This window comes from Nannobrachium achirus, assembly GCF_963921795.1.
Source record: "Nannobrachium achirus genome assembly, chromosome: 21".
In the NCBI taxonomy this organism is placed as follows: domain Eukaryota; kingdom Metazoa; phylum Chordata; class Actinopteri; order Myctophiformes; family Myctophidae; genus Nannobrachium; species Nannobrachium achirus.
This window is the reverse complement of record NC_137828.1, coordinates 54,272,191-54,286,604: the sequence shown is the minus strand read 5'-3', so window position 1 is coordinate 54,286,604 and position 14,414 is coordinate 54,272,191. Positions and strand designations below refer to the sequence as shown.

Here is a 14,414-nt window from a genome sequence, read left to right as displayed (position 1 = left end):
ATGCATTTTTGTATGTGTCTAATAAATCAATCAATCAATCAATAAATCTGGCGGACGTAATCTGGCGGACGTAGCTCCACCGTCCTACCTCTCCCCAGGGGTGTCGCACCAAATTCTGGGCCCTGGGTACAAGGATTCACTGCGGGCCCCCCATGTTCTTCATAGGGGGAGGGGATTTAACCCATTTAGACTGGGAACGCATTATTACACATTATTTTGTGGTTTAACTATTGGAAAATAGCAGTCATACAAGCTCACAGCGCAGCACCAAGTGCCGCGCTGCGAGCTTGTAGATCTGCTATTTAAAAAAAAATCGTGAACACTTGTGCAAGTCTTGAGTCTTTCAAATCCTTCTGAGGTTTTTGGAAAAACCTATGTTTCTATGTCAGTGGTGCTCAAACCTTTTCATGTGAAGGAACCCCAACATGATATGTATTTGGCCACGGACCCCCATCTCAAAATATTTAGTTCCAGGGACCCCCCAAAGCAAAATTTGAGTTACAAATGTTCACTTAAAAAATACATCTGCACAAAGATCTGCACACATGTTCACAACATTTCAAAAAATAGCAGATCTACAGGTGCGTGCCATGTCGCTAGGTGGCGGTGACGCACAGATAGACAGATAGAGTGGCGCCGTTGTACTACCTTGTTTACATTCACCATGGTTACGTAGCTGCACGTAGTCTGCACTTTGAGCCATGACATCACACGTTTTGTCATTTCCTGCGTTTCTCCTGCTCAGATGGAGACGCAGGGCAGAACGTCTTCAAAGATTTCCACCCTGGAAGGAGGTTTCACTTTGTTGCGTTTTCAACCGCCGAAAACGCTGCTGTCGTCAAAACGGATGGCATATCTGACCATTTATTTTGCAGTTTTCTATAGAAAACAGCGTTGTCAGAACAGAAATTAGTAATGGTAACACCTATGAAGGGGCCCAATGTCTTGCCATTATGGCTGCTGTGTAAAGAGCCTATTACCAAGGAAAACCAAAACACTCACTTTTGGAGAAGCGGGGCGGGTTGTCGTTGACGTCGCTCAGGGTGATGTTGATGGTGGTGGTCCCCGCCAGCCCTCCCAGCTGACCGCCCATGTCTTTGGCCTGGATCAGCACCTGGTAATGCTCCTTGACCTCACGGTCCATGTCGGGCAAGGCTGTCTTTATGACGCCTGACCAACAGAGAGAGAGAGAGAGAGAGAGAGAGAGAGAGAGAGAGAGAGAGAGAGAGAGAGAGGGGGGTGACGAAGGAGAGATAAAAGCAGAGTGAGCATTATAACTCTTAACCACTTGAACACCAGCATCCATATTCTGGGGGAACATTAGCCAAAAAGAGGTAATCCACAAGTGTGTGACTCGCCGTGAGCTTCAGTAGATCACCTATTTTTGGCAAAGAGATTTGGTGTTGGTGGGGAAAACAGTCCAAGTCCAGAGCCCACTCAAGTCCAGTTAACCCCATTTAGAACGGGTACACATTATTGTGTATCATTATTTTATGCTTTAACTATTGAAAAATAGCAGATATACAAGCTCACAGCGCGGCACCGAGTGCCGCGCTGCGAGCTTGTAGATCTGCTAACTTTGAAAAATCGTGAACACTTGTGCAAGTCTTGAGTCTTTCAAATCCTTCTGAGGTTTTTGGAAAAACCTATGTTTCTATGTCAGTGGTGCTCAAACCTTTTCATGTGAAGGACCCCCAAAATGATATGTATTTGGCCACGGACCCCCATCTCAAAATATTTAGTTCCAGGGACCCCCCAAAGCAAAATTTGAGTTACAAATGTTCACTTAAAAAATACATATATTCAAAGATCTGCACACATTTTCACAACATTTAAAAAAATAGCAGATCTACAAGCTCGCAGCGCGGCACTCGTGCATGCCATGTCGCTAGGTGGCGGTGACGCACAGATAGACAATTAGAGTGGCGCCGTTGTACTACCTTGTTTACATTCACCATGGTTACGTAGCTGCACGTAACCATGGTTACGTACGTTAAAAACTGTCTGGGGTGTTCAAAGCCAGAGTGGACAATAAAACGACTCAACTGTTTGTTTTTAAAAGTGAAATATCCCTTTAAGTGGATAACTGCTCCTGGAAGATGTTTAGCAACATAAAATGACCAATTTGCTGTCAGAGCCCAGTCAGAGACCGAGGGCTCCCCGCGTCCAGGAGTCCTGATCGCTGCAGCGCTGAGCCAGACAGAGGTCATCCCCAAACCCGGAGACGCTTGACATTCAGCGGAGGAGGCACCGTAATGATTCACTTGAGGATCAAGCGAGGCCCCAGCATCAGACAGCGTTTGTACTGCAGATTAATAGCTAGGTCATTAGGAGGATGTTCGGCAAGAAAAAGTAGAGGGAGACAGCGGAGGCAGGGCCTGCGCGCCACCACCCACACACATATATATTCGCAAGCGCGGCGCTCACTCCACTTGTTCCTCTTCCTCTCGCACTTAAATTGTGTTTGATCTGCCTGTGTGCACAGCTGCAAACATGTTCTTTCATGGCAAGAATGAACAATAAGCGGGGGCTCCTGCTGGCCTAGTGGTCCAGGCGCATACCACATAGGCTCTGATGCCTGACAGCGTGTTGCGGGTTCGAGTCCCGTTCCTGACGACCTTTGCTGCGTGTCACTCCCCATCTCTCTCCCCATTTCCTGTCAGTCTATGGTCCTATCAATAAAGGCACCCCATGTGGTCATGTGATCTAAGATGGCCGCGGTGTGAATAAGGTCTATAGCCAAATAATTACCAAAATAATGGCATTCCAAGTGTTAAGATAATATTAAATATTTACAAAATACAAAAACATCTATGTTACTGCAAAGAAAAGACAGACAGACAGACAGACCGACAGACAGACAGACAGACAGACAGACAGGACAAGATAAGACAAGACAAGACAAGACAAACCATCATCTAGACGACTCGCCTCTGCAGCGGAGCTTCCGCCATAGCACATCTCTGTTCGGAAATTGAAAGACCTCTTTCTCTTATGATTGCCTCCTTTGAAAACCTCTGTCAATGTCACCGCAGCTAAATCGCTGCCAGCCATGACGTGCCAATTTAGAGACTGCCGCCGTGGTGGTTCCTAGTCGCTGTAGTCTGAGAATGTCTCCTAGCAGCAAATGCACTGACAGAAGGGTCAGTGACTGGGAGATGGCACCTCGTTGCCAGGACACACACCATCACATTGCATGCTGGCTTCTGAATGCAAACTTCCAATAGAGAGCCAAGCAGGCGCGCTGAGTGTCAAGCAGAGGTGGAAAAAGTACTCATATGTTTTACTTAAGTAAAAGTATCAATATTGCAATATAGAAATACTCCGCTACAAGTAAAAGTCGGAAAAGCCGGAATTCAAGGTGTAGTAAAAGTACGAAAGTATTGGCATCAAAATGTACTTAATGTACTAAAAGTAAAAGTACAACATATTTGAAAATAGCTGATCTACAAGCTCACAACATGTCGCGTTGTGGGCTTGTAGATCGGCTATTTTCAAATAGCCTAGGTATAAAATAGGGCTAAAGTGGTTAATGTATGTTTTCTAATATAATCATTTATATCTGCAAAGTAACTAGTAACTAAAGTTTTCAAATAAATTTAGTGGAGTAAAAGTACAATATTTGGATCCGAAATGTAGTGCAGTAGAAGTAAAAGTATTGGAAATTGGACATACTCAAGTAAAGTACAAATACTTAAAAAAGTGTACTTAAGTACAGTACTTAAGTAAATGTACTTAGTTACTTTACACCACTGGTGTCAAGTCGTCACTGTCGGGCAGAAACCTCGCATCTGCAAGTTTCAAATTTGTATGTTTTTTCATAAAGTCTTTCGTGAAGTAAAGCCCTGCTTCATCGTACAAGACTTTTGCACAAGACTAGTGAAAATAGCAGATCTACAAGCACACAGCGCCTTGCGGTGCGAGGTGTTGTGTGCTTGTAGGGAAGCGTAGTGTTGTTCTGACGTGTCATTAGTCCGAGGTCCCATTAGTCTGATGCTGGTGAATGCGAACCTGGTGAATGCTAACCCTAACCCCATCTTCCTTTTTCCCCAGCCTTTAAAAAAAAGTATTATAATACCTGTTTTGGGGTCAACAGAGAAGTATGGCTGGCCGTGGAGGATGCTGTACACCACCCTGGCGCTGTTGCCGTACGTCGGGTCGTCCGCGTCCGTAGCCGTCACTTGCGTCACGTAGGTACCTGTATTTGGCGTTGGGGGGGGGGATAATGAGAGGCAAAAGGGTTGGGTTTAGTTTCATGTCATGACTTGTTTCCTCAGCAGTCTGTATGTAGATGCAGTAAAGGGGGGAGACAAAATTCTTGCATTTCCAATTCTCTGTGCATCACATCAAGGCAGCATTTCCCTGTGCGAGCCCTTTCAGATTATAGTTGGCATTCAACGTGTAAAGAATGTTGGGTATGGCCGGTAATGGAGTGTGAGAGGACAATAATGTTTAGTAGAATAGCTATTGTATTTTCCCGTGGCATGGTTTTGCATATAATTTATATTTGTAACATTATGTGGCTGAAAAATGAATCTCTTTTACCAGCCAATTCATTAAGCAATGTTACCATTTAGAAAACAAAGAGCCATGGTGAGCATAGAGGCAAGATGGCAGCCTGCCAGCCCACACACAATAATAGGGACAGTAATTACTTGTCTGTACGGTTCACCCTTTTTTTATCCACATCCTTACCATTGTATCAGAACTTTGACAAACAAACTTTGGATTTGGGGAAATTAACCTAAGGAATTAAATAAACTGCAGTGTTCTGAGCCAGAATAACTGGGATAATCATTTTGAAGAGAGCCCCCGTTTTGCAGTTGGCATTGCTAAGATGACGGCTGGGAAGGAATTCTAGTGTACCAAAGCTCCAGTCAATCCAATTAAATACCTCACCTTCTAGGCCAAAAAGCAAGAGAGACAGAGAGAGAGACAGAGAGAGAGAGAGAGAGAGAGAGAGAAAAAGAAGAGAGAGGGTTGGAGAAGGAGGACCCCTTGGCTGACAGACAGAGAGATGAAGCAGGGACACCCTATATACATTGTTGCAGATTAACTTTCTCATAGATTTCATAGTTAGATTCATACACGTGTTTGACAGCACTACCATCGGTGTATGTTGGACCACTTAAAACTATAAGGGAAAGAAGGAAGGACTTTGGGAGAAGAATACTAGGGCAATGGTTACAATAATTGTTGCTTTTTTTTAACAGGTTTTGCCAGTGTGGATGTTTGGGCCTGTTGGGTGTGAGGAGACAGAGGCACACTGAATAGGTTTATGCCTAGGTGCTGGGAAAACCCTAGGGTAGGGGAGAACAAGACCTAGAGGAGGGGCCTTGTGTAGAACGAGGACAAGCCCTCCACACACACAGGTAGGGGAATCTGCTTTGGAGATCCCTTGTGTGTGTCTGTGCGAGTTTTTTTATTGTTTTTTTATTGGTTTGTTCTTTTCCGGTATTGTATGTTTGTGTAGTTTGTTTTGTTTTTGTTTGTGTCATGAAAAAAAAAAGACAACATATTAACAAAAGTAGAAAGTAACATAATTTGAAAGCTGTAGCGTTAGATATTATTTCTATTTCTATTTTCTACAATGGGAGGGCAATTCTTTCAACATAAGATGCTGCATTCAAGTTCAGGAGAGTTTGGGCAAGGCAATTCTCTTGAATGCTGCCGTCAGGTATGCCATGGAAAGAGGGCATTTGCATTTCTTTCACCATAGTAAAAACTGCATTTGTGTGGTCTGGAGAGAGCACTTTTTACAGACGGATAAAAGGGCAGAGGCTCAAGCCCCCTTTGATGTCTATGTGTGCATGTGCCTGCTCCTAGACACTCCATGAGGGATAGTGTTTAGATGGTCATTGCTGCATTGCAGTAATCTCCCATTTTGTTTGTAAAGAGACAACACAGCTTTGCATGTCTGAGCAGATGGTGACTGTTGTATTGAACCATTAGTTTTCAGAGATTAGAGACTATCCTCCTTAACCAAGCCACACATGCCCAATTAGGCAGGCAGACAGCATATACCTGCAATATGTGCAGTTGACGCATACTTTGACATACTTAATCAAATATGTATTCATTTACTAATATTTCTTTTTTTACGAGTTATGTCTCAAGACAAGCTGTGTGTAAAATTATAACGCCGTGCATTATCAGCATTCAGCACTCGTCTGTGAGATGCAAAGGCGGAAACTCTTTGGAGTTTTGGTCTGATTTCAAACGCATTTCTCTAAGGAAGGCCCTTTCAGCTCCATTTGTCTCATTAATGTAATTAGCAGCGATTCCAAGTTTTTTAAGCACACACTCCATCACGGCATCGGAGCACAATTTATTCTGCCCAAATAACGGGAGAGAGCGTCATAATTCTAATATACACTCCATTTAACCTCCACTTCAAGAGAAACCGGTTTGTGTGTGCGTGCATAATGTGCGTGAGTGCCCGAGTGTGTGCGTGCGTGTGAGAATTGGAGAGCCCACGTACAGAGCCTGGCCTGTTTTGTTCCTGCCTCTCTGCCAGTAATACTCTGGAGAGGGCTGATTTGCAGTTCTCTTCTATGAGAGCTCTCATTGCAATTCAGATCAAGAGGGAGCCATACAAGTGAATTACCTTGATCTGGCCTCCGCTGGGGGCGGGGGCAGCATAAAGACAAGCCTGTGAAATATCGCATCAGCACCACTCTGAGCATAACCAGTCTCTGTGAAAATGTGAAATCAGCTGAGCGATGTCTGATTTGTACTAGGTTTGCTACATCGAAAATATACGATCCACAAGCTCATGTTGTGAGATTTTAGATCGTCTGCTTTGGTGTGCAAAACCGACACGCGACTAAGCATAAATCGCCCTTAAACGAGTAGTTCACCCCCCCAAAAAAACGTATTTTCTATCAATTGTACACAGCATGAAGTCTTGAATTCATAGATTTTTTTCACGTATTTGTTGCATTCCTAAGCCAATCATTTGATTACCATCTCCTACCGGCTAATGTATCTGGTAGGAGACAAAGTAGACTCTTTGTCTCTCCTACCAGAAATACACCAGTCATCAAATTATTGTCAGGAATGCAACAAAAACAAAACAAATCTATGCATTCAAGGCTTCATGGAGTGCACAATTGATAGAAAATAACCCTACGTTTTAACTGCAGGCAACATTTTTCTGCCCCCCCCCCCCCCCCCCTTTTCCTTTGGATACGGGCATCTTTTTTTTTATGTTTTATAGATAAGTTATTGTGTATTATGTTGTTATTATCCCTGCTGCAATAACCACAGCAAAGCATCTACAACTTTCCTCTACTATAGTATGCGCAGTACAGAGTGCTGGCTGTGATGAGAGTCCTCCTCTATTCCTGTTATTATGTTTATCTAATCCAGGTGAACATTGTGAAACTTATTGGTTGTTTGGTTGGTTGGTTCTGCATGAATGCTGAACTGCACTTTTGCACCCGTCCCAGGGCTGCTAGAATGCTGCTAGAATGACTGAGGAGCGGAACAAAATAAATCGTACTCTTACTGTATACCTGTACACAACAGTAAACACGATCTGGAACCGTGAACCTTGCCAGTAAAGCAGTCTTCCGAAGAAGTGGAAAGGAAAATATTTGCCAAAGTTTTATTTCTCACTCAGCAAAAAGACATGGCATGGGCACCTACAGTGATTTTGTGTAATTAATGTATTGCTGAATGGTTCTGCCATTTAGCAATAAATGGCAGTGCCATGCAACTTTCCTCTTCTACCACCGGATTTGAACCCTTTTTCCTGACATTTTTACCATTGAGCTAATAAAGCCTGCTTGCTTGCTCTGGGGATGAATTGAATCTTTATTCATAAAAGAAATATGCTTTAATGCAGAAACACAGGGAGACAAGACAAGACAAGACAAGACAAGACAAGACAAGACAAGACAAGACAAGACAAGACCAGATGCTGTGTAATATAAAAGTCAGACACCTGACCTGGCCCCCATGGTTTGTAGGCCATCAGTATGGCCCCTACTGGCGCATACATTATTGATTGATTGAAGACTAAGACTATTAGAAGTTTGCATAGGAAAAGTTACCGTTTCATGACAGTACAGTTCACTGGTACAAGGTCAACTAAAAGGAGATCCTAGTAAGCTTTTCGGCTTATTTGCACAGGAAACCTTTATGTATCTCATATAACATTGAATGACAGACGGATAGAACACAGTACTATGCAGTAGATAAGATATCTATAACAAAGTAACCTCACGCGCACTCACCTACGGGTGACATCTCTGGGACACTGGCGGTGTATGGCCCCTCCAGGAACTTGGGCTCGTTGTCGTTGATGTCCTGGACCTTGATGACGAACTCTGACTCGGGCTCCAGGGGCCTGTTGGTGTCGATGTCGACGGCCTGGGCGCGGAGCGTGTAGTAAGGCTTCTCCTCCCTGTCCAGGCTCCTTAAGGCATGGATGTCCCCCGTCGTCTGGTCGATGGTGAAGATGGAGCCGGCTCCTTCGCCCGACAGTGTGTACTTCACCGCATTCTCTCCGCCGTCCATGTCAGTGTGCAGCTGCGAGGCGAGAAAAAATGCCCAGTTTATTTTCTTTTAACAAAACAAGCATTTCCTTTTTTTTTTTTTTTTTTCATCCCAAGATTTTGTAACCCATTTTTCACCCAGTGTCAATTATCTAATGTAATCCTGCGACTACACTCCCTCTGCCAACCTGGGGAGACAACGGACTGACCTCAGGCCTGTGAATTGTCTAATTGGTTGAGACACTGGGGGAAAACGGGTCAAGTCCTCGCAATGACAGAGATAATGACTGGGTGAGTGCAGTGGGGAAGATCTTTAGTGAAGTGCATTGCGAGGAGTGTCGAGCAGAAGCAGACTGGGCATCAAAGAACAGACACCCATTTCAGTGGAGACGTGCGAAAACCAAGTTAGTCATAAAGAAAAATAAAATGATCAGATGTTTGAGAGCGTTTTGCGGATTAATGAGGCTAAATGTGTCATAAATAATGCATTTTCCCAGTGCAATTACTGCTGCCGTGAGAACCATTTGACATCGCAGACAGTGCAGTTTGCAATCTAAGTCCCATGCTGTAACAAACCTGAGCCCAACAAGCTTGAAAGGTCCTGAATCACACTACAATTTCAGGCAGCTTACGCGGCCTTCAGATCTCGATTTTCCTGAAAATCTACCGCTGATCAGAGCACGACATCATGTGGAGCTTGGCCAATCAGTTCACATTTTTCCTAACATCTGTTGGCCAACCACGGCTTTAAATCACAGTCATGAAGATTGACTCAAACGTCATGGCTCCAGTGTGGACCTCGGACTGCAAGTGACACATCACTCATCTATGATGTCAGTCTATGGTATCGTCGTCGTCGGGGGGAAACATTGTATGTCCAAATCCTTCCCTTTTTGTTATTTTAAAAACTATTTAAAATCCATTTAGGCCAATTTGAAAATGACCCACCGTTTTTCTCAGGAAAACTATTACTCAGCCTCTGTAGCAGCTAGAAACAAAATTCCAAAACTTACACCTTTGGCTTTCAAAGAAAAAAATCTGAAAAAAATCAAATGTTTTTTTCAAAAATGACTGTACTGTACCTACATAAAAATGTGTTCCCGGCCTGAGGGGTAAAAGCACAAAAATGTGTACCTACCCATAATGGGTTAAAATAGTGAAAATAGCTGCTCTACAAGCACACAACGCCTTGCAGTGCGAGGCGTTGTGTACTTGTATATCTGCTATTTTCACTAGTTTTGTGCGGCAGTCTTGTATGATGAAACAGAGCTTTGCTTTACGAAAAAATCAAACCTTGGTTCGAAGTGAAGCGGTGAATTTTTATTCTGTGTTCTAGAGCTATGAAATTTGTGTTCTAGAGCTATACATTCTGTGTTCTAGATCTATACTTTCTATGTGCTTTAGTTCTATATTTTTATGAATTCTGAATGAATTAATGATTTTGTCTGGAGGGCCAAATTGTCATGTGAAGCTTGACCAATCCTCAATTCTGCATGCACGGGACATGTACGGGACAGACAAAGCCACTCCTTGAGAATCTATGTGAATCCTCAAAAAAACATGTACGGGACAGACAAAGCCACTCCTTGGAATCGGCTTTCACCGCTTCAAAAACGCACACATTTGGAACTTGGAGATACAAGGTTTCTGCCCGACAGTGCCGATATATCTCTGTGTCAGAGGCGGCGGGGATTGGGGGGCATGGGCATCGGCTTCCCTAACTAGACAACCCAACCCATGTACTGTATATGGAGATATGCTGTGAGAGCCCAAACATGCTTACTCAGTTATTTGTTATGTGAAAGTCCTATGATGTCTATGACATTTGACATCATGCCCTTTTATGCCCATACATGGAGATCCCTGTCTGTAGAACCAGCCGTTAGTATGGTATGTGGCCGATGTGGCCTCCATATATGGGCATCCCCATATGAAGTCCTGTTAGATATGGGCTTAACTCTTACAGTGCCTATCCCGAACAAGTTCGGCTTTATTTCAATCCAATACAATATTTTATTTGCTATTTTACTTACCCCGAGCTGCTTGGAGCAACGTGGGTGGTCCTTGCTCGTCCAGCGCTAGCCAACGAGAGACGCTAGATGGTCCGACGATTTATTCCATTGAAAATGGTTTAAAATAAAGTTTAGAGCCCCCCAAAAAAAACTCAATATATACTATCGGCGGCGCGACGTATGCCAGGGTGCCTATCCCGAACTAGTTCGGGATATTTAATAAAATGAATTATTTAATCGGAGGCCTCAACGAAGCCCCGGTCTAAACGTCCATCCATGGTCCAGGCCAACACTCGGCCATACACGCATCGCGCCGCCCACTCCAATGATAAATCACATCTTTAGACAGGATTTTCTCCGGATTGTGTTCCCAGACCCAAAGAAAAAGTTTTTTGCGACTGAAATAGCTTTATATCGGGCTTCTAAATGGGTTAGCATTTTGGCTACGTGTCAGCTAGCTTCCTCCTCTCGTCACCCATAGCATTGGCTGGAGTGAAATCCCAAGGCACTTGGGACAGTGTCGACGGAAGCTAGAGCGAAGGTCTATGGAGAAATTTATGGCACTCTAGCGCCCCTTGTGGCCGGCGGCACTGTATGAGTTAATATTGATGACATCAGGGAACTCCATATATGTGCATAAAAGGGATTATGTTAGTGTGACATCACAGTGAAGCCAGAGCGTGATGTCAGAGCAGCAAACCCATTCTGTTAGAATGGTTCCCCTGACCATACAGTGACGTCAGAGCATGTCATAGCGACAAACCCATAGAACCACAGTGTCAGTCGTGACAGAGATACATACATACTATACATACCGTACATACATACGGACAAGCTATGACCGTTCACATAGAAAACTTGCGACCTACGGTCACAATAATAATTATAAGGGTAATAATAATAATAATAATACCGGTAATAATAATAATGGTCCCCATGCGATCCTTGGGGTGTTTTTGTCACTGTGAAATGTGTCCTCTGCATTTACCCATCCTATAATCACAACAGCAGTGAGCAGCCATTGAGAGGCGCTCAGGGAGCAATTAGGGATTCTTGCTCAGGGACACTCATCGACACATTGCCGGCCAGTACGGGGACAAGTACAACATTCGGGCAAGGTTTCAACCCGAAAAGAGTCCTTTTGACTTCCACACAAATGGCCAACTTCTGATCGGTCCAGGGGGTTGTGAGATTAGACAGACAAGACAGACAGACAGACAGACAGACAGACAGACAGACAGACAGACAGACAGGCAGGCAAACCCTCTTCTCGACGTCTCAACTCTGAGGAGCCACACCGTAGAAACACACACTTCATCCTTCCTGCACAGAGGGAATATCTGCTCTGACCTAGATCTATTGCACACTGCAGCTCATCTCTTTGTACGACTGCTAAGACGAACACTTCCCCGGCCTGCAGCAGTACACCTGTTGACACGACACACTACCAAAAAACCCTTTCAGATATTCAGGGGAGGTAATGCGATGCGATGGTCACCACATAGGGATTTAATCCCTCTTTAATGCTTTATTGAATTCATGAATATCATAGTGCAGAGAGGCAGGAAAGAGATTTTGGGGGACGCTGAGCTGTCATCTCACAATCTGCTTGAACTACCCATGGCACTCTGAGATGGAATCCTTTGTACTTCACTTCAGTGGGGAACTAAAATGAAATACATTATTTTTCTCAAAGAGACAAGAGGGCATACAGTGTAATAAGGAGTGCAGCGGGCTGAACCTTTTAAACAGGCTTTCAACTCTAAGGAGTGTAGCTGGCCCCATGATTTACCGTTCTATGACTAGGGCAGTCACGATTAATACATAATCGTCTATTCGCGATTATTTTTCATATTCGCGAATATTTTTCATATTCGCGATTATCGTCAATTATTTAATTTAACTCATTCTGAGCCCGAGACATTAACGGATTATAATGTCCTGAGTGCCTGTCACTGGCTCCATTAACGGCCACTATCTTATTTTGAAGGCCAGAAGTCCACAGCGTAAACACTTCCGGTCTGACGTCATCGCGTCCTGCGCCAGAATCGATCATTGTTTACGTGGTGTCATGGCGGATCGGATCGATGCTTTTCAACATGTGTTTTATAAGCGAGCATCTGCCTCCATCTTCGCTTCTAAAGTGTAGTTTTGAGATAATGGACATTAAAGATGAGATCCCCCGTCTGCCTCAATGTTATGGGATTACTATTTTGTGCTCGTGGAGCCGTGATGATGAGAAATCAGCGACGGAGATCGGCTCGGGACCTCCGGCCATTGTATCCGGTAATATAACCGCCGCTACAGTAATATATTACTTTTCGCGAGATATCTCGGGAATGGCACTCGAGATACTCGAGTACATTTAGCGAGATATCTCGGGAATGGCACTAAATCGGTTAATTAAAAAAGTAGTGAGTTTTGACAATAAAACCATGCTTAAACAAGTTAAACCTCACGTCAACACTTGCATTCTTGAATGCGCCTCCACCTTGTTGCCACGGGGACCCGTGAACGCTCAATGCTGGCCCTCCTCAGTCACAGTCAGTCAACACAACAGCAGCGCGGCACGGCACGTACTGTCACACAGCACAGGCAGGCTGGCTGGCTAACTAAAAATGCTTGAACAGTTTGTTTTTTCCAGACGGTCGGAACAGACACATGTACCATACACATCCCGGGACTATATATTCCTTTTGATACGATACAGAAAAAGGCGTTCACTTTCGTTTCAACACAGAGGACTGGAGTCAGTGCCTTTACTGCAGCTTAGCTTAGCACTGCTGCTCTGCTGTGGAGAGGATGATGATGATGATTACACACATCGTGGTCGTGCTGTTTTCAGCTGTCGGCTATGTTTGCAGTTGTTTGCTATTTTCACAACGCAGCACGCCGCGTTGTGAGCTTGTAGATCGGCTATTTTCACAACCCACCGCGACGCGTTGTGAGCTTGTAGATCGGCTATTTTCACAACGCACCGCGACGCGTTGTGAGCTTGTAGATCGGCTATTTTCACAATGCACCGCGACGCGTTGTGAGCTTGTAGATCGGCTATTTTCACAACGCACCGCGACGCGTTGTGAGCTTGTAGATCGGCTATTTATTTTCAAATAGCTACGGTATAACATAGGGCTAAAGTTAGCAAGTAAATGTACTTAATAGTTACTTTACACCACTGAACTGATGTTTAAAAAGCAATTAAATTGCTCTTCATTAAGATACAGTATGAGTATGAGCTCAAAGCCTATTATCATAGTGGCATAAAATGAAGGGGGGAAAAAAGACGATATATTCGTCAATCGGCGATTATTTGTATGACAATTAATCGTCTGGAGAAAATCCTAATCGTGACAGCCCTATCTATGACCATTCACATCAAATGCAATTGTCCAATTAGGACATTGGAGGTGCTAATGTGTATTCAGTGGTTTTGGAGGGCACTGAGGAAAGTGGGAAGAGGACAATTACATTTTCTTCCCACGAGCTGTAAAGTCTAAAGGTGAAGTAAGTGAAACAGTAAAAATACAAAATGGAATGAATTATCACGTCCGTTCTAGGTCATCACTCATGTTCTCAAGTCACGGCAATTCAGTATGACATGAATTGGAAAACGATATTTTTTAAATTGCACCACCGCCACTAAAGTTTCTCCCATATATTTACCTGCTGCACCTTTGCCCGCAATCTGTTCTTTCTTGTTTCTCGATTAAATATTAGCACCCACGGGTACACTGACCTCTCTGCCCTTAAGCTAACCACATATCCTCATACATTTTTATATATATATCTTTTTCATATATTCTGTATATTTATTAATAAGCACACTAGACTGGGGAACACTGCATATTTGCGCCTGCTATATCTTTCTTTGACTATGTGCATAAATCAGCAGCATTATTTT

General features: G+C 43.8%; 1 protein-coding gene across 1 annotated transcript in view; it reads right to left on the bottom strand.

The window, feature by feature from the left end:
* The window catches only part of LOC308306797 (cadherin-12-like), a gene marked incomplete at both ends in the record, with an annotated part of 155,622 nt that overhangs the window by 104,191 nt on the left and 37,017 nt on the right, over positions 1-14,414 (bottom strand). The window contains 3 exons of the mRNA XM_080751839.1: positions 1,003-1,170; positions 4,079-4,198; positions 8,241-8,535. Of these exons, the coding sequence (XP_080607965.1) occupies positions 1,003-1,170; positions 4,079-4,198; positions 8,241-8,535 (583 nt within the window). The remainder of the gene's footprint in view (positions 1-1,002; positions 1,171-4,078; positions 4,199-8,240; positions 8,536-14,414) is intronic.